General features: G+C 35.6%; 3 protein-coding genes across 6 annotated transcripts in view; all 3 read right to left on the bottom strand.

Annotated features, from left to right (window-relative positions):
- The window catches only part of LOC111463430 (kinesin-like protein KIN-14I), a 9,990-nt gene extending 6,594 nt beyond the window's left edge, over positions 1 to 3,396 (bottom strand). Inside the window, exons 1-9 of one of the 2 annotated variants that reach the window (XM_023107481.1) lie at positions 3,172 to 3,396; positions 2,539 to 2,738; positions 2,248 to 2,320; positions 2,011 to 2,142; positions 1,698 to 1,936; positions 1,248 to 1,575; positions 989 to 1,088; positions 724 to 905; positions 71 to 186 (exon numbers count right to left, since the gene is read on the bottom strand). In XM_023107481.1, coding sequence (XP_022963249.1) covers positions 71 to 186; positions 724 to 905; positions 989 to 1,088; positions 1,248 to 1,575; positions 1,698 to 1,936; positions 2,011 to 2,142; positions 2,248 to 2,320; positions 2,539 to 2,684 — 1,316 coding nt within the window. In that variant the 5' untranslated portion in view covers positions 2,685 to 2,738; positions 3,172 to 3,396. The remainder of the gene's footprint in view (positions 1 to 70; positions 187 to 723; positions 906 to 988; positions 1,089 to 1,247; positions 1,576 to 1,697; positions 1,937 to 2,010; positions 2,143 to 2,247; positions 2,321 to 2,538; positions 2,739 to 3,171) is intronic. The other variant, XM_023107404.1, reaches the window with a different exon arrangement.
- A 1,085-nt stretch (positions 3,397 to 4,481) lies between these two features.
- On the bottom strand, positions 4,482 to 7,373 carry LOC111452924 (pectinesterase/pectinesterase inhibitor PPE8B-like). The gene is made up of 3 exons (XM_023093829.1): positions 6,783 to 7,373; positions 6,174 to 6,701; positions 4,482 to 5,393 (listed from the first exon to the last, which is right to left on the bottom strand). Exons 1-3 carry the CDS (start codon positions 7,081 to 7,083, stop codon positions 4,693 to 4,695), a joined length of 1,530 nt encoding a protein of 509 aa, XP_022949597.1. The 5' UTR covers positions 7,084 to 7,373; the 3' UTR covers positions 4,482 to 4,692.
- A 2,716-nt stretch (positions 7,374 to 10,089) lies between these two features.
- Positions 10,090 to 21,929, bottom strand: LOC111442030 (histone acetyltransferase HAC1-like). 3 transcript variants are annotated; one of them, XM_023079287.1, is made up of 17 exons: positions 21,522 to 21,929; positions 20,843 to 20,963; positions 20,000 to 20,114; positions 19,503 to 19,794; positions 18,925 to 19,422; positions 16,998 to 18,817; positions 15,978 to 16,274; positions 15,608 to 15,886; positions 14,480 to 14,608; positions 14,138 to 14,338; positions 13,857 to 13,999; positions 13,417 to 13,729; positions 12,662 to 12,801; positions 12,220 to 12,322; positions 11,646 to 12,038; positions 10,821 to 11,038; positions 10,090 to 10,675 (listed from the first exon to the last, which is right to left on the bottom strand). In XM_023079287.1, the coding sequence occupies exons 2-17, from the start codon at positions 20,887 to 20,889 to the stop codon at positions 10,564 to 10,566; spliced, it is 5,100 nt and encodes a 1,699-aa protein (XP_022935055.1). In that variant the 5' UTR covers positions 20,890 to 20,963; positions 21,522 to 21,929; the 3' UTR covers positions 10,090 to 10,563. The 3 variants fall into 3 exon arrangements, with proteins under 3 accessions (XP_022935055.1, XP_022935048.1, XP_022935063.1); XM_023079280.1 differs by having other exon boundaries at positions 20,843 to 20,951; XM_023079295.1 differs by having other exon boundaries at positions 20,843 to 20,951; positions 21,657 to 21,929.
- Between the last annotated feature and the right edge of the window lie 607 nt (positions 21,930 to 22,536).

The following is a 22,536-nucleotide window of genomic DNA, read 5'->3' as shown; positions in this document are numbered from 1 at the left end:
AAAAAAAAAAAAAAAAAAAAAAAAAAAAAAAAAAAAAAAAAAAAAAAAAAAAAAAAAAAAAAACACCTACGTGCAAGATTCTGGACTGCTAATAAACCCAATTTCAACCAGGATCTGTAATGCTGACAGCTGAGCAGCATCATCCCTTCCAACAGGATAATTCCCCAACAAATAGTCATGCTGAAGCTGCAAACATAGACTGATAGATGTTAAATGTTTATTAACATCAATGTATTGATTGCTAAGGATATTCTTCAAAATATAATATAATTGTTTTTAAAGATATCTTATCAAAATGTTTTCTTTTTCAAGAAAAATAATGAGAAAACAAGCACAATTTTCAAAAACTACAAACCAAAAACCAATTAGTTATCAAATAGAATCTTAAAATTTAAAGTTGTGTCTAAAAGGGTCTCTAGTTTCAAAAAAAACATCTAATAGGTTGGGTTACTAAACTTTCAATGTTACGTGTATTAGATCCATAAACTTTATAACGTGTATCATGTTCCTAAACTTTTGAATGTATCTAATACATCTATAAACTTTTAATTACGTGTTTAATAGATCCCTCACCTACCATATACATTTTTTAGTCCAAAGACTTATCGGACAATTTTCAAGGTAAAGGGGATCCGTCAGACATTTTTTAAAGTTCATGAATCTCTTAGACAGAACAAACCAAAATGCAAATATCTAATTTAACCACAGCAAAAACATTTGTACCTGAACATATGATAGCTGTATAAACATTGGGTCTGCAACAGCTTCATCAGACTCCCGAAACAGCTTCTTTTTAAATGTCAGCTTGAAGTGCAGAATTTCTCCTTTACTTCGATCTTTTGCTGCCTTGAATTCTGCTAACAGATCTCCAATATATTTGTTATCATCAAGCCCAACATACTCCTCTGTTGAGAAGAATTTCATGTAAGATTAAGATGTCTATTTGACCGTTCAAATTAGAAACAAAATGTAATGAGTTAAATTGTACCATTTCCGAGATCAAGTGCTTTAGCCCCACTGACAATCTTACGGCATTCAAAAAGACTGAAGCTAGAGTGTACTGACAGTTTTATAATTCCTGAAAGTTCCTGAACAAAAATAATGAAATGAGTTAAGATTTTAGATCGGAGCCACAAGGAAAAAAACTTTCCACCCCTAATTTACAAAGAAAAAAACTATTCTCAAGTTTTTTATTTAAAATAAATAAATAAATAAAACATGTAGAAAACACGAAGTTATGAATCAACCTCAACAGAATCAGCCACTGTTGTTGTCATATCGTATGTGATTTCTTCAAAAGTTTCATCCAAGAAAAACACTATGGTTGTAAGCTTTCGCCCTGTTAAAAGAGCTTCAATTTCCTCACGACCAGGTATTATATGCCTGGGACCCGCCTTCATGCAACGCTTTAAAGCATTCAGTGTATTTAATGCAAAAACTCGAACCTCTGAATCAGTACTACTGCCTTGTGCAACAGTATGAACATACTCTGAAAGATATCCACCAATATCCTTGCTAGGAGGCATGGCAGATGCACATAGATACATCAGCTCCCATGCTTTGATCAAATATTGCCTGTAATATTTATTCATATACATAGAGAGATCAATCCAAAAGATATGGTAGTATATTGAACTTAGAATTTAATCATTAAAACCAAGGATGAACAAGGAAAAAAAATATATTTTAGAGCATACCAATCGGGAGAATTTCTAGTTTGCTTTGAGATTTGGATAAAAAGTTCATCTCGAAGCTCTGAACGTTTCAAAGTTTGCTTGTATAGTTTTCCAACGAGCTCAATTCGTTCATCTAAGCTTATTGCATTAACTCTATCAGATGAGTCGACACCCATGTACTTCAAGATTATTTGGAATAGTTTAATGGCTCGGCTCACCAAGTCAGAGTTAATTTTAAGTAATGAAGTTGGTATTGGATCCTGCACAAATTTGCAACTTACTTGTGTAAGATTCTAGTGAGTACTTAAATTTCACGACAACAAGATGTTTTCACCTTTTGGAAACACAACATATCTTCAAATGTGAATTTGTCCCGAACTTGAGGACCTACAGATCGTTTGGAAAAGAATCCACGTTTTCCAGAAGAATGTATCTGTTTATGCATCATCCTTAAGAATCCTTCGACCTTCGAAAATAACATATAGAGAAATCAAATTTCAGGGATTATATACAATGAAAATAAAGAGCACAAACCCTTTCACACTTGCAGGTACCCTAAATATTTTCCCACCTGGAATCTATCAATCAAAGGTATGACCCCAGCAAGTTCGGCTGGAATTGCCATCGATATGGTTGTAGGAGTACTGCAGAAACGACCAAGGTGAAGGTTAATTATCAAGAGACAGAAAAAACTACTCAAAAAAACATCAAGCCCACGAGAATAGTACTAAACTAATACAACGCTTTCTGATTTTCATTGTTCCACTAAATGTCTGATTCTTAGATCAATTCATGAAATCAAATACAAAATGGATAGAATTTTAGAGATAACAGTTGCGTTGGGTATTTTGTAAACACTCACGGGGGTGCAAAGTTGGAGCCATCGCTATCATAATCATCCCCATTTGAAGCAGCAGCAAAGCTTTGAAGAAGAGCATCATCGTTGCCACTGCTGGAGTTAAAGGAAGAACTCATTGTCCTAGCACTCTGAGCCATGTCAAAGGTCATTTGACAGTTGCAGAAATGGATTTAACTTCACAGGATGATCCCTGTAAATTAAAACTGCAGAAACGGGGCCAAGGTTATCAGCATCATCGACCATGGAGTTTAACTACTGAAAATGCTCCACAAACCCACAATTGAAAAGGTCAATTTCAATCACGATCGAATAAGAACATGAAGGGAAGCAGACAAAGATATAGTATAGAAATTGACGAACGGATGACATTAAAGCAAATTAGTCCAAAATAAAAATCCTTCTCGAACTATAATATAAAACCCATTGTTAATCGAAGGGCACCACTAGAAAGTGAGAGAAAACAACAAATTGAAACGCAATGGACTAGGAACACATCAATTTCTCGAAGAACAAAAGAAGTATACATAAAACGCAAATGAGCTATAAGAAAATAGATCCAGTGAAGTTAAAGAGCAATGCAAGAAAATCATCTGTTCATAACAAGAAAAAATGTGAGAGTAAAAACTGAAAACGAACAATTGACAGAGGTTGAAGAAGAAACGATTAATTGCAGATTGAAGGAAAATGAGGAACGGGATTTGTAACCTTTTGGAAGCAAATGAGGGTTGGTGGAGAGATCTGAGGAGTCGCTGCCCGCCGGGTGGTAGAAGAAAACCCAAATGAAAGGGGGAGAAGACGAAGGAGAGAGAGAGAGAAAGCGAGCGCGAAGCAGTGGTGGGAGTCACGAGAGTGTTTTAAATGTGAAGCAAAGTAAAGGCTAAATGCTAAAGACAAAGGGCACCCAGTTTAGTTGCCGGCCTCACAATACCCAGAGATTCAGCGCTAATTTAAATATATATTAATTATTATTTTTCATTCATTAACAAATTTAATAAATTTCTATTTAAAATCTACTTTTATAATCTATTATTAAAAAATTTAAATATATATACGAGTATTTTATAAATAAATAGAAAAAATAAAATTTAAAATTATAAAAAAAAACTCAAAATATATATGAAATGAATGGTTCGTCCTCTTCTCTTACGTTCTCCGCAGTCCTTTGTTGCAAATTTAAAAGCATTGAATCTATGCGTATAGTTGCTCGTCTAGACTGCAAAACAAACGCCATCTCATCTAGAGCAACGAGAATGTTCATATTTCATTGACTACTGACACAATATCTACTACGATCTGAAAATATTATTATTTAAAAAAAAACTATACAAAGTTAAAAATGAGAAATATAATTGGGATCTGATTATTATTTAAAGAAACAGAGTTAAGAGTGAGAAATACATTGGGATAGAAGGTTACAGACAACGTTTAAATAGGATAAAACATACCGACTAATACCTACAAATAAATATAAACCAACTCAATCTTGAAAATAAAAAATAAAAAAACGAACTAAATATTAATTAAATACCTTTTATCTTAATTTTTTATGGTTTCCTTTTTATCTTATATTACCTGTTTTATTTATAAAAAAAATTATTTAAATTTAAAATTCAGCTTATATTTGAGAATTTAAAAATAATATTTTCGTAATTAATGATTTATTTTTTTAATAATTAATAATTATTTTAATTATTTTATTTCGAACATTATTTATTATATAAAAATTTGAAAGTTATTAATGCATTGGACACACATAAATACCACGTTCAATAAATGATACGTTTAAGTGTCTCCTCCTACTAATTTTATCCATACATTTAATGATTCGTAAGTGACTTGTGTAGCTAAGTCAACGAGTCAGTAATTCGTAGAGTTGACTAAATAGGAAGCGGGAACACGATTTCAAAGAAATTCACTTATTCTCGTATAAGTTAAGTAATTTAAGGGTTGACAATGCATATTTTCGTATTTTTTATTATCCACGGTGATATACACAGATCTTAAACCAAACGATCTCTTTTGCTTACGTCGATGAGTCTTAGATTCTCACGAACACAAAGCTTTTAACTTAGACATACACGCTCGTGTAACACGTATAGCTATGAATCATATAATAATAATTAGTGGCCATTGTACAAACCAAAGCCAATGGCTTCCTTAGTTGGCTCCAAATCCTGAGGTGAACTTGACACCGGTGGATGGCAGCCAAAGGTTCCCCTCAATGAACTGAGACACGGTGAAGTTAGTAGCCTCACTGGTTTGGTTCAGCCGGTGGTAACCCGGCCAGTTGACGCGCTTAGCCAACCCGGCCCCTGGTCCATAATTCATAAACTCGGCGTAAAACAAAGTATTCAAAGCAAAATCGCCATTCCACTCGAGCCAGCCTTCTGGCCTAATGGCATTGCTAACGTAGGACTGCATGATAATGGTTCTTGAGTATTCCTTCCATGGCCTCCCGAGGTACGTCGCCGTGGCGTTAACCGACGGCTGCAGGTCGGAATCGGCGGAGATATTGCAGAATTGAATGGAGAAGCCGGTGGGCTGATTCGGGTCCTTTCGGCCTTGGGCAGTGATGGTGTTTTTCTGGTTGGGAAGACCCTTCTTGGCTAGGATGGTGCAGTTTTGGAAGACCACGGTTGCGTCACCGAAGAGAAAGTCGACCGTGCCGCTGATGTGGCACTCGCGGTAGAATTGGCGCATGGTGTGCGTGTATAGCGTGTCTTGGTAGCCCCTCATACGACACCTAAAGAACACTGATAGGTCCGAGTCGGACCTAAGTGCCACGGCTTGATGCTTCTCCGGCCCTGCCGTGTTCTCGAACGTTATGTCTCGTGCTATGAACCCTCTTCCACTAACAGCTGCAAATCAAAAATTACCAAATAATTAATAAAAATAATTTTAATAATATTCTTAAATTAAAAAAAGGTACTATTATCATTAATATTATATTTAAAAAATACTAATGAATTTTTATAGTAATATTAATACTTTTAATATTTATAATTTTTTTTTAAAAATATTTACAAATAAATTCTGGATACCGATGTAGATTCTAACAATCCAACCCTCGAGGACCAGCGTCTTTGCTGGCCCACCGACTCGTGACTAGCTCTTATACCATTTGTAACCGCTCAAACCTACCAATATTATCATCTTTGGGCTTCATTTTTTTGAACTGTGATACTCATTGTCTCGTTATATACTCATTTAAGTATATATTTTTTAATTTTTATTAAAAAAATCACCCTATAAAAAATATTTTTCAAACCGAATTAAAAAGATACTTTTTAAAAAACTATTTTGAAAGCTTGAAAGTATTTTTTAAAAAAATATTAATAGTTTTCATTTAATATATTTTGTACTAATATTTAGAAAATTATTTAATTTTGAAAATTTAATAGCATTTTTAAGAAAAAATACACGTGTTTTTTACACTAATATCATGACATGTTTGAAATTTATGAAAAAACGTCAAAAAAAAAACAGATTCTTTGTGTTTGAAAAAACATGGGTTGTTTGTCTGTTCTGTTCGTAATGAGTCGTATTCATAAAGCGAAGTTGTTGAAGGGTCCACTTCGGAGCAGATATTTTCCGCAGTTAATTTGGAATCAAAGTGGAAGAGAGAGTTAAAGGGTTACCGAAGGTGGCTGACCGGAACGTCGTCCAGCCGTCGATGAAGCTCCGGTTACCGGATATGACGGTGGCGTCAATGCCATCTCCGATCATCATGATATTCCATTTCTTCTTCTTGATCTCAACGTTCTCGAAATATACACCCTTTTTCACGTATATCACATACCGTCGCATGCTCTTGTCGGGGGCTGCCAGCACCGCCTCCATCACGGTGGTGAAATCCCCTGTCCCATCGGCGGCCACAGTCGCATCAGCGGCGAAGTCATTTTGTTGCAGAAGGCTCTGTTCCTCCGTTTTGAGCCAGGCAGGAAACTCGCTCTCCCCTTTTCCGACCGGCTGATTGGAGATCGATTTCACCATGGAAAGAAGGTTATAAACCTGAGAAGTTAATTGGTTGATGCCTTCGGAGACTAATCCTTTGACAATGCTATTGGTGCCTTCGAATCCTTCCATGCATGTTTCTGGGTTAACTCCGGCGGCGCTCAGCCATGTCTTCAGATCAGAGCTCAGATCTCCGGTGCTGTTGTTCTTAGCTGGATTATGCAAAACGAAAACAGATGTGGGTTAATATGCAAAAACGAAATTTATTATGTTTTGGCGACAAAGACGTTTACCCTTCGGATTTTGGGCGGCGGAGAGCGACCAGCTCAACTGGTCGGAAGAAGAGTCCAGCAAATCGAGACAGTCGGAAATGGCGGTGGAAAGGCGGGAATCACCGAGAAATTTAGTGAATGGAGAGAAAATGAGCATGACCTGGCGCACGACGCCGATGGTGGAGAGAACAGAGTTGGAGAACTCCGACGAGGGGACTTTTAAGCACTCTGTTTGTTCAAGATCCGCCGCCGGAGCCATGGGAAAGAGGATCAGCAGCATAAACAGCCAAAATTTGAGGTGGGTTTTGGTTAGTTTGGCCATTAAGATGGGATTATTGAGGTGGCTTTGCTTGTGGTTTGTGTTGAGGGAGGAAACAGGGGAGGTAGCAGGGGAGGAAACAGGGGAGTCGGAATAAATGAAGGATTTGGGTGGGAAGGTGAGGGAATTTAAGAAGGGGCGGAGGCGGAGGTTGGGGAGATGGCGCGTTGATTTGAATGGCACGGTCGCTTTGACAATCACGTTGTGGGGAAGCCTTGTCTCAAATCCATTTGTCGGCACTCATAAAAAGCTTCTCTTCCTACGCAGATCTCGGGGCAGGGCATGGGCATGCCACAGTCGCAGTCACTGCATGTGAGATCCCGATGTGAGGTTGGGAGAGGAGTACCGAAACATTCTTTATAAAAGCGTGGAAACCTCTTCTTAGCATTGACGTTTTAAAAACTTTGAAGAAGACAATATTTATAAGGGCAGTGTGTCAGTGAGGACGTTGAGCTCCGAAGAGGGTGGACATTAGTGGTATGCCAACGATGACACTGAGCCCCGCAAGAGGTAGATTGTGAGATCTCATATTGGTTGGAAAGAAGAACGAAACATTGTTTATAAGGGTGTGGAGACTTCTTCTTAGTAGACGCGTTTTAAAAACTTTGATGAGAAGCTCAAAAGGGAAAGCTCAAAGAGACAAAATCTACTAGTGGTGGGCTTGAGTCGTTACAAATGGTACTAGAGCTAGATTTCAAGCGGTGTGCCAGAGAATACACTGAGTTTCAAAGGGAGTGGACACCGGGCGATGTGCCAACGACAACGGTAACCCCAAAAAGGAATGAACTGTGAGATCCTACGTCGATTGAAAGGGGAACGAAGTTCGTAATTTTTTCGAGTGGATTATAGAGGAGAGAGCTTTTTATTTGATCTTTATGGAACTCCATACTCATGTCTTCATTATCTCCTCATTCACTTCATCCTCTCATCAATGCTCAAATTAATATGTTCTGAATTTCATTCCCATTTGTTTTTTTGTTTCCCATTTGGACTAAACCAACACCCCAACCATACAAATTTAAGGCCATCATCGACCACGTCTCTCAAATTTAAATTTAGTTTCTATTAGTTCGGAAACAACGCTTATCAATTCTTCTTACCCGAGTTATATATTATCAAAGTCATCATTATCCACTCATTTTTACCTTACAACATTACTTTCTTTACAATCGTTTTCAAAACACGATCCGAGGCTCGAGTATACAGTGATATGGTCCATGAAGTCAGAATTTCACACAGCTTGACTTATTTGCTAGGTTAGAAGAAGTGTCACACAATTGTTGTCTCGTTGCCGCAAAAAATGCAATTGTGACAAGTGGTACAAGACAATCACCGTTCCAAGTTCGATGTTAACATGAACGGAGAGAGACCCGTAAGAGATTGAAAATGAGAGGTTTGTTTGTTTGTTTTTATTTAGCAAATTTGTAAAAGAGAAAATGTCGGTGGAATGCATGTTGAAGAGCATAGAATCCTTTTGGGCCCTATTTTCTTACCACGGAATCATGACAAACGAAGATCATAATGAAAACATGATATACTACAATTTTAGGCCAAAACTATATAATATAAATTGACAAATATATATATATATATATATATGTATATGTATTAATTAAAATGTGTTATTAAATAACATGCTAATATAAAGTTAATTAAAATAACACCCATCAATAATAACAAATAGTAACTAACTAGAACAAAAAATACATCAACTAGCAAGAAACTAAATTAAAAAAATTAATGTAGTAAATAAATAAGAGAGAGAGTAAGGAAATTAAAATTAAAATTATTTTATAAAAGAAGATTAATGGAAATTAACTTTATGAATTTGAATATAATTATATTTAAGGAATTTCAATTTTCCAGCTGGCTTTATTCCCACTTTTTTTCCTTTTTTTTATATTATATATTTTTATTATATTAAATTGGGATATAAAGGAGTTTAATTAATTATTTTGTTTAATTTTAAAGTCGCATGTGCTTTAAAAAAGGAAGAAAAAAAGGGCGTTTCCCATCGCCATCGCCAATAATAAATTAGGCAAAGCAAATAAAAATAACGCGGCATTGTAGTCCTTGAAACCTTACATCCATAGCTTTCCATTTCCAATATTCTTCCCTCTTAAGATTGCTTCCACACCATATGCTCGACTATATGCTCGTTTCGCTACGATTTTGTTCCATAATTGTTTAGTTTTTGAAGATCTTTCTTATTATTCTCGACCCATTTTTTCTTTTTAAGGAAACGATAGTTGTAATGGAATAAAATTTGTTGTCGTATTTGCAAACATGAGTTTATCATTGATCGATTATAGCATTGATCAAGAAGCCAAGTATCATGGTCAAAATTGTTTAGGACATTCCCACAACACGCCAAATACGGAACCTCCCCCGACCAAGTAGTCATCAAACCTCCCCGACCAAGTATTATAATCTCTTTTGCCTACCTATTTTCAATGCAATTAACTTTCACAATACTTACTTTCAACGGTTTTTCTTACCCACATTTTCGAAAACATTTTTTTTTCAAAATGTGGCTCGAGGCTCGACCATACGTCAAAATTGCCAAGAAAGCGTGATTGTGACACCGAGCATTTCCCCGCCATTATTAACTAACTTCCATAATTCAAACCACCTAGATAAATTAAAGTAAAAGAATTTTGTTCTAGTGAACCAAGGACGAACAACTCTAGGATATGGCTTCGTACTCGATAAACAAAACATAACATAACTGTAATAAACAAAACATTTCATGTTATAAATTTAAATTAAAAAATATACACAACATAACAAAATAATAATAAAACGAACTTTAATAGCATAAAATCAATTAATAAAAATTTATATTCAACACAATATTTAGTTACTATGAATCCAATTTATAAGCCAGTTATCAAACACATATTTGAAAACATGAAAATACAAATCTAAATTTATGTTTTCGGATTACCGACCACGAACCGAACACAGAAATAAAGCAATTTACATAAAGCTAATATAATACAATGCTTGAAATCAAATGGAAAACTGAAGTTGCTGATCTATAAATAACGTAGTAGCCAAATTATACAAGTAAATGTACGTTTCCTTGGGCACTTCCTGAAGCTAATTATTTAATCTTATGAACATAAGTAGACGTGCGTGCTACCAAAAGGTGGTATTTTACAGATTAAAAAGGAAGAATGAATGAGTTGGTGGGATCAGGGCAATGGGCATTAGAAGAGCATGGTGGTTAGTGGTAGATGAAGACGAAGGTGGGTAGCTGCTGGCTGCTCGGGTCTCGCTTTTCTGTTGGGGGGGAAAAATCGAGTCGTAGAACTATAGAATAAAAGAATTGCTTCCTAAAGCTGAATATTTAACCAATATGATGAAGTTGTGCAAGTCAGTCACTGACTGATTCCCTTCCCTAGCAGTGCTCTTTCAAGAGTGGCTTCAGTTCAAATTTGATCATCAATAATAATGTAAACCAACCAACAGACGAACTGGTTACCCGGTATTGTTCAGTTCTGCAGCTCTCTGTCTCATCATTTCCATCACAGCTGCTCTTCTTCGTGAATCTGATTGCTGCTGCAGCCGCCTTAGGTGCTCTTTGAGATCTCTGAATTACATTAAAAATTGAACCTTTAAACTCGATTCATATGATGCACAGAGACAGATATTGTAAACTTAGGAATGAAAAAGAAAATGAAGGTAAATAAAAGACTTGAAGTAAGTAGCTCTTGATGAAAGGATGTTGAGATTACCTGCAACGGGGTACATGGCATTGAGATTCTTTGCAAGCTCGAGCGTGTAGTTGAAGGAGATACCACATTTTCTTGCAGAGAACACAACCACCAGACGCACGTATTTTGCATTGTATCCCATGTCGAAAAAGCCCCTTCACCTTCCGACAATTTGGATACTGACAATGTGCAGAACGACATTGAGACGCATGCACCAGAAGATCGAGCATTTTTCTAAGCTGCAACATCAAAAACTAACAAGAGTAAGCCATAGAAAATAAAATAAGAAATTCATGTATGCACGACCACATGGGATTAAAGTAAAATGGAACATGATATGTCAAGGTGATTGCCAAAGATAAAACCGATAAGATGAATGACAAGCACCACAAACACTGCCAAATGATGGTACATGTAGAATTCAGCACCAGGGTCATGCTATATCTTAGAATGAGGGTACATTGCAATTAGATGCCAAATGACTAATTGTCGACTTCTTAATCAAACCAGCTAATTAGATGAACGTCTAGTTAATCATCACAAATTACTACTAAAAATAAAGCAAACGTAAACTTATAGAACATGAAGTATAACATTTTCCTTGTTGTACATTGATAATCTTTTGACGTGGGGTAAATATTGGGACTAATAAATGCATAGAACATCAAGGAAACCAAAAGCGGCACATGATTGAAAAGCCAAAAAGAGGTAGGTATGTTGCGGACCATACAGAAAGCAAGTCCTTGGCTTAACAGAATATGCAGCAAAGTGCAATGACAAGAATACGACTGGATGAAGAAATAGGGCTAAGAGCTTATGCAATAACAAAAAAAATATCCACAACACCTGTAAGACTCGAACTTGCCGAGCTTCTTTATTTTGTGCATCTCGATCAACCATGGAAGGATGATTAGTCAACTTATGAGGATGATCAATGCCGCCATCCTTTTGGTAACAAGAATTACATACATCATAATCAGGGCAAACTTCACAACGCCAACCTTGACCAGTTTCTATGTCCAGATGACATATGTTGCAAGTTGTGACAAACGCAGGTGCAGTTGGATTATGAAGATGGTATAGAACCATCATTGAAGAATGCTTGGCCCGCCGAAGAGTATCATACTGATAATGATTTCCTTGACACAAACTCAAAAATGCTTGCCTGGTGTCAAAAAATTCACTCTCAAGAATCTCATCTTTATCCTTGGTATCAACAGGCACGTCATTGATTTCTTCCTGCAGAGTTCAGTTCAGCTATCCCATATTAGTTCTGAATTAAAAAAATATATACAGATGAAAGATAAATGCTTTAAAAACATTTTTGATGCATTGGCTGGACAGAACGCCAATTACAGATAACAGTTACTTCAACAAATGTACAAAAATGCAGAATATATTTCCAAACTCGACAACGTACAGGATAGAGGATATGTTTTTCTCTTTGATTTATGGGATGTTTTTCTCTTTGGTTTATGGGATGTTTCTCTCTTTCTTCACGTTTTTGTTCTGTCTCATAGCACCTGTGGAACAAAAAACAGGTATTTTCAAAATAAAAATCAACAGCCACCACAAAAAGTTAATAGCATCACAAATTCAACTAAACAAAAGAAAGAGATGCCAACTTGGATATGATCGGTACTACATCTTCCCAATTCCATTTTTGTATTATCAAGTCTCCATCAATTCATTATAATAAAAACATAAAGAAATATCTAGAAAAGCCACCATCAACAATAAAAATAAAAAGGGCAACGCTGTAGTGAATAACTGGGACAACACTAAATTTTAAAGACGCTACAACACTACATATAATATACAATATGCAGCAGAAGAAACAAGAAACAGCTTGGGGCTCTTACTTATCACAAAGCTGGAAGTTTTTGCATTGGTTGCAAACCCAACGACTTCCAGATACCATCAGAATACAACAGTGACTGCAAGCGTGCTGTAAATGAACCATGATAAAATCTTCCTTCATTGGAGAAATGGTTTCACCAAGCTGGAGAAATAACAGAAATCAATTAAAGATAATAGGTTTAATGCCACCTCACTGGAGCCTCACAATTAAAATTGCACCCATTTAAAGAATATATTGCACGCTAGAATATGTGATTTCAATTTATCAAGTATAGAAGAAACTTTCTAATATATATAAAACATACATATGAAGTAGAAAACACAACTCCATGCCATTAAATTGATTATTTAATCTTCTAACAAGTGGTTATTTAGCTCATAATCTTACAATTTGCAAAACTTAACCCTCCTCCAGCATAACATTTAATCATAAGGATACATTCAAAATTATATGCAAAAGAACGTGTTCAGAAAAAATGAAAATGACGCGACGAACACGTGTCAAAGAGAGAAATAAATGTGGAATAAAAGACATGGCAAACGATTGAGCTACCCAAATGTCAATAAATTTATTTACTACAATTAAAAATTTTAAATTCGTCCAAAGCATTAAACTTGGTCACATTCCATGCCCCTTCCCAATTATATTTTTATATTTGTCATTAAGAACACATAGGTATCTTTTACATTATCAATATCTAATTGCAGACCAAATATAAAAATATGAAAACAGAAAGGCTTGGAAAAGAAATATTACTTTATGCATTAGTAGCAGATCCTTTGACGCGTTACCAGAAAGGTCAGACTGCCCAGATGCTTTTAAAGCTCTCTTTGTGATCGTCTTTTTAGTCAATCCTTTTTTGTTCTGTTTCCTTCCATCCTCTTCTTGGCGAAGCTGATAAATCAAATCCTCCGCAGCACCAGGCCAATAATCACCATCAAAATACGGCAACCTTGCTGCAGTGACCTTAGCCTTACACTCACCAGTAGAGACAAAGAAATGGTCATATAGATTAGTGAGATCAACAACAATATTTTCCTTGGAAGCTTTTCTCAACATTGATAAATACCTGAAATTGAACAACATGCCAAATGAGGAGTTAGAAAGGAAAAAAAAAAAAAAACTTATATCTGAAACTAGAGAGCAGAAATAGCATCCAAAAATTTTATCCCGAGGGTTGATGAACTCTCTCTTACCACTCCCGAAGTTTATCAGATTTTGGTGTTTTCTGGATTTCTGGATGGCAATATAATATATAATCTTCACCCTTCAATGGAGGACATGCCCATATATAGCAGCTTGTGAATCCCCGTTTTTTGCAATATTCAAGGTATCCTATCTGAAAGGATAAAAATAGGGATAAAATACAATAGCATCTTGTAGATAACTAAATAACAAAAGGTGCGACTAAGATTAGCCACAGGCAATATGAAATAATACTAGTTTAGATAAGGGTATTTGAAATAATAAAACTGACCAGAATTTCATGGTAAACAAAAGTGCGAAGAGCCTCCCCAGTGTGTGTCTTAATCTCAGGTCTGAAATACTTCACTGAATCAAGGTATGAGAGATAAACACGACGCTGATTAGGAAACTGACATTCAGACCCAAATTCTTGAACATACATGCCAAATAGGCACACTTCAACACCTTCGATCTTCTGAAACAATAGAATTGCCTGGCAAGAAAAAAAGAGAAGATAGCTTCAGATGATACTAACAACTAATTACCTAGCAACTCATACTACACTAGAAGTTCATATCTAATAAATTAAACAATACAATGGTCCTAATCATAGTCCTTCATGCTTTCTTTGTACCTTAGATTTGTAAGGGAACTCAAACGGATAATTTTCTTCTTGAAAAATTTCTAGAAACCTTTGCTTAACTTCCAACTTTTTGTCAACCGAAGAAACAACTCTAATGACAAGTCCATCGGCTCCAGGAACCTAGCAACACGCCAACAAAATAACAGGTGAGACAAAGAAAACACATGCTGAAGTTCGAGTAGCAGTCATGACAGATCAAGTCTCTTGGTGTTTTCCACAAGGAGAAAATAAGACAGAAATTCACCAAAAGAAAAGTGCACAAACTGAAAGTTGAGAATTTTATTCAAGAATAGAACAATTGGCAGTACATGGGAAAATCCAATTGCAGATTCCTACCCCCCCGGGAAAGAAAAGATTAGAAAGAAATACCATACGCTTTCAGGGACTTCAACTCAAATCTAGCACCGCCATTCTTTTCAATTAAGGCTTTTTATGAAACTTAAAAAAACAAATTCATTGAACAAACGAAAAAGAACAAAATATGTGCAAGACTTTAATCAGTCAAAAAAAAAAAAAAAAAAAATTCCAATTGGAGAAGATCAACAAAGTAATCTAATAACAAAAAAGTGGAAAAAAATGCACCAAGAATAGCCCAAAAACTTAATTTGCTCCAAATTTCTATCGAACTGTGTACCTTTTACTTTGATTCTTGGATTGAGGGATTCAGTTTTAACAACTTTTTTTTTTTTTAAAAAATGAATAAAGAACTTACTAAAAAAATAATTATTGTTAAATTACGATTATAAGGATTGCCTTCAACATCATAAGTTTGCTTTTGACAATCTGAAATTACAACAACCCAATCATTTCAGTGTTCAGCAGGATGAATAACATCCACTATTTCTTTTCTTTTTTTAACCGTGTATCCCAGCAAAATTATCCTCACCCTGATTAATCGCATCCAACTAACCCTATGACATTTGGCATATATCCTCTATAAGTAGCCAATAATTGAACTCAAACTCAAAAACATTTAGATTTACCACTTGTCCCTTTGATATGATAGAAATTCATGAGCTAAAAAAACGCATACTGAAGAGACACAAGATAACTTATATCCAACAAAAAAAAATACTTCCCAACATATTTATAAGTCAGAGATAGGTTAGTTGAAATCACCTCATCATAACTTTTTCCTTGAATTCTTGCCCTTTCCAGTCTTTCCTGTTTCAATTTCCTAACTAACCGTTGTTCTATGTGATCACTAAGAATTGTTTTAGGCAAGTCTTTGGCACCAAGAACTGCACTTTGAGGTAATGGTATGCGCTCTCCTCTTTCAATTTCATGAATGTAACAATTTGGACAAGTATACTCGGCTTGACCGCCATCATTTCTTCGACCATTGAAAAGAGCACAGATCTGATGCTGCCATGCTTCACATTTATCACATTGAACCCACTGAAAGAAAGCATTGGGATGGTTGAAAAACTGAAATTGGAAGCATAAGAAAATCTAAAATCAAACATAGCATATTATAAATAAAACATACCCATTCCTCAGTCTCTTCATCATTTTTCTTCTTCTCTAATCTTGATTTGGGAATGGCAGTCCCATCAACAACTATAGCCTCTCCACGAGCATCATTGTAACAAGGAATACAAAAATAATGCCGCGTATCACCAGCACCTACCGTATGATACATTGCATTTCTCTTTATACGAGCACCACATGGCGTGCAATATATAGGTGGCGGCTCAAAAGTAAGTTTCTCAACTGCACACAATTGACAGGAATTCTCACTCATTGATTGTTCCATTGCTTGATTCTTCTCAGCCTTGGATTTGCTCTGGAGAAAAAGAAAATAGTAAAAGAAAGAAATTTTGAGATGGCAAAGTGCACTTCATCACTCACGGGTTAAGTACCCCATAATACATACCACCAAAAAATTATTTGTAAAAAAAATCTTAACATATATGAAACAAAGGGTTCCAACCAGGGAGATGAAAAGTCCTACACAAAAATCAAACATAAAATACCCCTTTTACATTTGTACTTAAAAAATCCAATAAAGATTGAAAATGAAAAGGATCTTATAACTCAAGGACACAGTTTCTGGGTTTTGAATTGACGCAAAAACAAATCTTTTGTAGATCCTTATGTATTAACGTCAACCGACTATAAGTTACTACATGGAACTACTTTATGGGCTACATAGAACATATTATGTAAATAAAATTTATTTTTATTTTTATTTTTATAAACATATTCTCAAATATATCTCTATATCCTTCACCCCCCAAAAAATGGCAAAAACAAAATAGAAACACTTTTGGATCTTAGAAGGGAAAAATGGAATTTCTTGATTGGTTCTTACCCAAGGTAGTAAAAAACATCCCAGACATTAAGAATCCAAGAATATATTTCCGATGAAAAGTTTATTTCCTAAATAAAAATAGAAGTAAATAAGAAAAGAAAACATCCCTGATCAATGACGAGAAGACATTAAAATAAAATAATTAATTAACTAATTTAGTAAAACAGAGCACAAAAAGAAACCTTGTTAACTAACCTGGCCAACCCACTGTCTGAGACTAAGGATATGTTCTCTCACTTGTTCAGGAGTGAACAACTCAGTTAGTGACACCCCTTTAATTTTTGGCTTGCCAGACTTGGTGGCGGCTGCAGGCTCACTGACATGTGTTGAAGTATCTTGCAAGCTTGACTCTGTCTCTTTCTCAATTTTAACATTCTCTTGCTTTGGTAAACTAGAAAGCTCATCAAGGTCACCATCAGACCTATGGCTGCAATTATTGTCTGCATTAGCCTCCTTCAAATCACTATGGCTTTCGAGAGTAGAACTCTGCAGTACATCCATTTTTACATCTACAGGCTCATGCTTAACAGCCATAGTAACATCACCATGCTGATAATTTTGGCACTGTCCGTCCAAAGACATTGGTCTTTCACTCATAGCAGAAGTTGAGACTGCCGAACTCTCACTCTCAGGAACAAGAGACTGAGAAGACTGCTCTATCTTCATGCGTTTAAGAGAAGATTGCAGATCTTTTGAAGTTTCAGTACCCTGAGGAGTCTTCAAACTAAACCTAGCGGAATTATCTGGAGTATCACAGGATTTGGGGAATCCATTGGTTGATTTTTGCAAATTTGAATCAGATGCATTGCGGACACACACTTTTTTTCGGCTCTGGATATAGCTTCGGACAGGAATGCAAACAGGACAGTTTGGATCCTTACATTGCTTGTGATGATGAAGCAATACCTTGGTATGTTGGCAACGGGGATATCTGCATTGAGAAGAACTGCATTTATCAAGATGTTGCCACAATTTTTGAACAGTAATACAGTTACGCTCTGGACATTTCCCTTCAGGAGCTCCACAGCGACGGGCATGTCGCATGAACAGAAGCCATTTCTGCTGATTTCTAAACTGGCGCATACTATTGTTATTCTGGCAGGTTGCATTAAGGGGATTAGGAGGCTCAGATTTAGTTCCAGTCACAACAGAGTGTCCAATTGTTGATCCTTCCGTAGGTAAATTATCACATTGCATTTTATCGTGACCAGATACCTTTCTATGGAAATCACTTTGGACATTTTGCTCATGAACAATGCTCCCTGGCCTGTGATTTCTATCTTGTGATTGAGGATGCCATTGACCTTGCAAAGTTGCATCTGATAGAGCCCCGGCATGATTGCTAAAACGATTTTGAGAATTTGAGTTTGATAGATGCGGATGAAAAAATTGCTGCATCTGTTGAGAGTTTTGAGAAAGCGGGGAGCAAATATCATTCTGGCTAGATGAAACAGAAAGATATTGAGAATTCCTCACACAGTCATCACTAGAATTCTGTTGAAATTGGTTATGCGTCTCAGGTAATGGGAAATGTTCAGTAACTTGTGGTTGATAAGGCCCACTGTGATGCTCCCCACCAGGTTCCTGTTTCACATGACTTCCTAGGTTGGACACTAACTGAACCTGACTAAAAGAATCATTATTCAATAGGTGCTGCTGAGGTTGAATTTGCTGTTTCTGGACACTCGATTGTTGAAGAAATAGTTGTGGTTGAAATTGGTGATGCGATTGTTGAAACTGCTGCTGTGTATGAGAATCAATGATGTTTTCCCTGGAAGATAGCGGAGGTTGGAAATTCATCTTATCTGACCCATCAATGAGGGGGGAGTGAGTACCCTGTTGAGCTCCATGAAAATTTGACTGGTTAGAGGAGAAAGATGAACTGGTTTTAGATATAGATGACAAATTGGCCGAGTTCAAGTTGTGAGCAGTCATCATTGATCCAACAGATGTTGCAGAACCATAAAGATTTTCGGACCCAAAGGAATCGTTATTATTCATTCCATATCCATCACCTGCATAAAGAAATTGATCGATCACAAATCATGTCATGAAGTGATATTTCATCAAGAACTACTAGACAAAAAAGATGGAGCCAATAAAGATAAGAAAGAGATTATACCTTGCACCAACGATTTCTCATTCTGATCAAAGGATTGTTGTACAGGTTTGGTTAAATTACCATAAGACGGGACAGCTAGGTAGCCCTCTGAGGTGCTAGATTCTTTCATAAGTTGTACATTACCACCAATTAATCCTAAGCTACCATTTACAGCTCCATTTGTAAACCCATAAGATTTCTGCTGTAAACCCGACCTTATTCCACTACCCATTTGGCTACCAAGATTGTGTAATATACGATTGTTCTGACCACCAATATGCTGCTTTTGCAATTGCACTTGAGACAACCCTGTCGGTTCAACACTGGGAAGGCCACTACCATTACTGGAAGAGTCCCTGCTCACATAAGACTGGTTGCTGCTTATATGGTTAATATTATTACTAAAGCCAGGTGTAGGAATCATTTGGCTAGCAATTCTTTGTGCACCAGCAGATGATATAGTTCCACCAGAAACAACCGAATAACTAGGAGACTGCTGATATCCATTCGACAAGGGACCTGCAAAGGAAGATATTAGTACATTTTTCATAAAAGCAGACCTTTTGACATGGAGAAAGAATTTAATAAGTGGAAAGCACCGTCAGCTCTGTTGAAGGAGCCACCATTTATTCCACCAGTAGGCATGATGCTTCCTGTGCTAACAGTCGTAGGTGCTAAGCTAGCACTAGTAGAAATAACGGAATCATCCGAAGACGCAACCATCATTTTTGAATTCCCACTGTGAGCCATACCAGGAGTTGGAATCATCTGACTTATTGTAGAAGAAGAACTAACCACCTGTTGATATTGCTGGTTCTGATTATTTGGAGGCGAGCGCTTGATCAAATTATGCAAACGAGTTTCCAGTGTATCCAGGTTCATATAGTCATCCTATGTCATATTAGCATAACAGCAAAAGTTATTCATAGAAAAAACCGATGAACACCAAAGTTATTTAGCACCACAGTAGGTAAAAAGTTAACATGCTTGGTTATTTGAGACATAAAAGATAAAACCACATAAGAGGTGGTCTCTCCAAACTATGTTTAGTGGTAAAGAAATTTTTTTACAATCGGGTGGGGTTGGGAGTGGAGACCTTTGTATGAGCAGTTTTAAAAAGGCCCTCCTCTAAGCGCTTCACGATATCCTTAAACTTCAGCTTCTGTATTTCATCAATGGGTCGTTGATGCCGCTGTAATAAGATCTCAAAGCTGAAAAGCAGAAGACCAAACATTTTAACTGGCAAGACCAAAAATTTCTGAAGCAACAATTCACTGGAAAATGAAAAATTATCATATATAAACTACAAAATTAAGGTCTAAAAAGTCCTACTGATCAAGAACTAGAATCTATGATCATATAAACTTGAAAACCAACTAAACACTAAAAATAACATGGTATCAACAAAATGACAAGTCACCAATGCTTGAGAGGCGCAAGGCAAAAATAAGTTGATAACAATGCCTGTTAAAATTCAGTCTAGCTTGACACATGCAAACAAATAAAAATGATGATAAGAATAATAGGAAAAGCAAATAAATGTTAAATTTTTTTTATCAAATTAAGTTTATGCTGCAATATCATTTCTCCAAAATGTAACTTAAGCTACAACATCTTATAGAAAAACAATCTTAACCTGACAAAAAAAAAAAAAAAAAAGTAAATGATGATCTAGCCCGATAAATAATTGTTTCCCTTCCCCAGCACTAAAGAAGAAAGCGAGTGGTAATGGCTATCCCCAGTCACACAAACAAAGCTTAGGAGAAAAAAGCAGAACAACGTGTATGCATCCTTCTATAAGTCATTAGGGTTTTCAGAAGCTATGTAAAGTAGGGGGGCAGGTGCAGTTAAGGGACAGAAGGAGGCACATATACAAAAGATACAGCCCCTGAAGACCTGAAGTACTCATCAAGGATAGATATATAATGATAAAGCTTACATTTTCTCTTGCATGAAGATACGCGCTTTATAGAGTTCAGGGTCCATATTGAACGTAGCACGTGGAGGACCACCTCTCCAGATAACTGCACACCAGTTTTATCAGGCACCTGCCAAGATATCTGGCAATAAAATTAGGATGCATGGTCACTTTCCTTAGCTTACATCCTCTAACTACCAGAGTATAACTCAGACGAGGTCAGAAAACTACCACATAATAATCATTCATAGGCAGTGGAACGGATACATAATTTAAAAACTAAATAAAAAGATTTCTCTATTAAACAAAATTAGAAAACGTAAGTACCCAAGATAATATCGCGCTGATCCTAATCCAGGAAAAAACAGCTGAAATTGAAAGAGACCAATAGTAAACCAGTAACGTATGGGGCACAGATATATAACACAGTGGAAAGCCCAACTGGGAAGTGCTACAGTTATTCACTTACCAAGTGTAATAAAATGTCAACTGATGAGACGACTTGACTAAATGAAGAGTCGTACAGATAAAATCACACAAATAAATTTCACAGGAAAATGGGGGAAGCATGGTCCTCGGAGATTCAATGCCTAGGTTTCAGATAACAGAGATGCTCTTTTCGTTTTACTTTTACTAGGAACCAAAGAATATCATAGCAAACGTAAAATTGAAAAGCGAAAAAAAAAAAAAAAAAAAAAACCTGATAAATCTGTTGAATTGTTCCCAATTTCCTGTTCTCCTTTAGATTGTGCTTGTGTACTTACGAGCATCACCTGCAGAACAGACGAACTGCGCTACAAACGAGGAATCAATCACAGAAGAACGGAAGGCTTACCGTCAGACATCTGATTTTTAATTCATGGACGAATCAATCAGCAGTTTCCTCTAAAATTAGGGTAAGCAGAGAGCGGGATTCTGAAATTTAGGGTAAAAATCGATCTATTCTCAGCTACACTAATCGATCATTAGAGAATCGATCTGCAGGGAAATTTAGGGGAAAATTTAGGGTAACGAGAGACGGAAAAAGACGAGAGATTGAGTGCTAATTTTTTTTGTTTCTCCTTTTTTTTTTTCGGCGTAATACAGCGGAACGAACGGGAAGGCAGGCGATCTTCACTCTTGTTTTTGCACGTTTCTTTTTTTTTTTTTCTTTTTTTTTTTTTTACTTCTTTATTTATTTTAAAAATATATAAAATTGATTTTAAAAAATAGTTTTAATTCTTTACAGATTTCAATATAATTTTTAACTAATAGAATATTTAACCAAAAAAAATCAAATATTTAATTTCGTTCAAACAAATATTTCAATTATTATTTTAAATTCAAAATTTTAATGGATTTAAATTTAAAATGTAATTTTAAATTATTGTTAAAAATTAAAAGATAGAGTTTTTATTTAGTGTTTTATATAAAAAGAATAGAATGAAATTTGATTTTAAAAAATAAAATAAAATGTTTATTTTTAAATTGTGTGTGGGTTTTTTTTTTTATTTTTTAATTTTAATATAAATTTTAAACTCAATGAAAAAATCTTTTTTAGAAAAACTATAATGGGTGGAAAGGACATTCAATATCTAAATTAATTTAATTTTTATTCCATTAAATACATTTATTTTAGTTTTTTAAGTTTCATTTTAGATTTTGTACGGTTATATTTTATCTTTTTTAACGTAAATATAATCTTATTTTAAATAGTAAAATAAAGATTTAGATAT

Source organism: Cucurbita moschata, unplaced genomic scaffold (genome assembly GCF_002738365.1).
Source record: "Cucurbita moschata cultivar Rifu unplaced genomic scaffold, Cmos_1.0 Cmo_Scf00001, whole genome shotgun sequence".
Classification (NCBI taxonomy): Eukaryota; Viridiplantae; Streptophyta; class Magnoliopsida; order Cucurbitales; family Cucurbitaceae; genus Cucurbita; species Cucurbita moschata.
The sequence above is the reverse complement of the archived record's forward strand: the minus strand, read 5'-3'. Positions and strand labels throughout refer to the sequence as shown.

What these genes read in the sequence shown, in the direction of transcription:
- LOC111452924 (XM_023093829.1), bottom strand. Translation starts at nt 7,083, where the DNA reads ATGGCCAAACTAACCAAAACCCACCTCAAATTTTGGCTGTTTATGCTG. An exon ending in CGCCGCCCAAAATCCGAAGG is followed by an intron (nt 6,702 to 6,782) that starts GTAAACGTCTTT and finishes TGCATAATCCAG; the next exon opens with CTAAGAACAACAGCACCGGA. An exon ending in GTTCCGGTCAGCCACCTTCG is followed by an intron (nt 5,394 to 6,173) that starts GTAACCCTTTAA and finishes TTTGATTTGCAG; the next exon opens with CTGTTAGTGGAAGAGGGTTC.
- LOC111442030 (XM_023079287.1), bottom strand. Translation starts at nt 20,889, where the DNA reads ATGGACCCTGAACTCTATAAAGCGCGTATCTTCATGCAAGAGAAAAT. An exon ending in CTCCTTCAACAGAGCTGACG is followed by an intron (nt 19,423 to 19,502) that starts GTGCTTTCCACT and finishes CTTCCTTTGCAG; the next exon opens with GTCCCTTGTCGAATGGATAT. An exon ending in AAGGAAAAAGTTATGATGAG is followed by an intron (nt 14,609 to 15,607) that starts GTGATTTCAACT and finishes GCGTGTTGCTAG; the next exon opens with GTTCCTGGAGCCGATGGACT.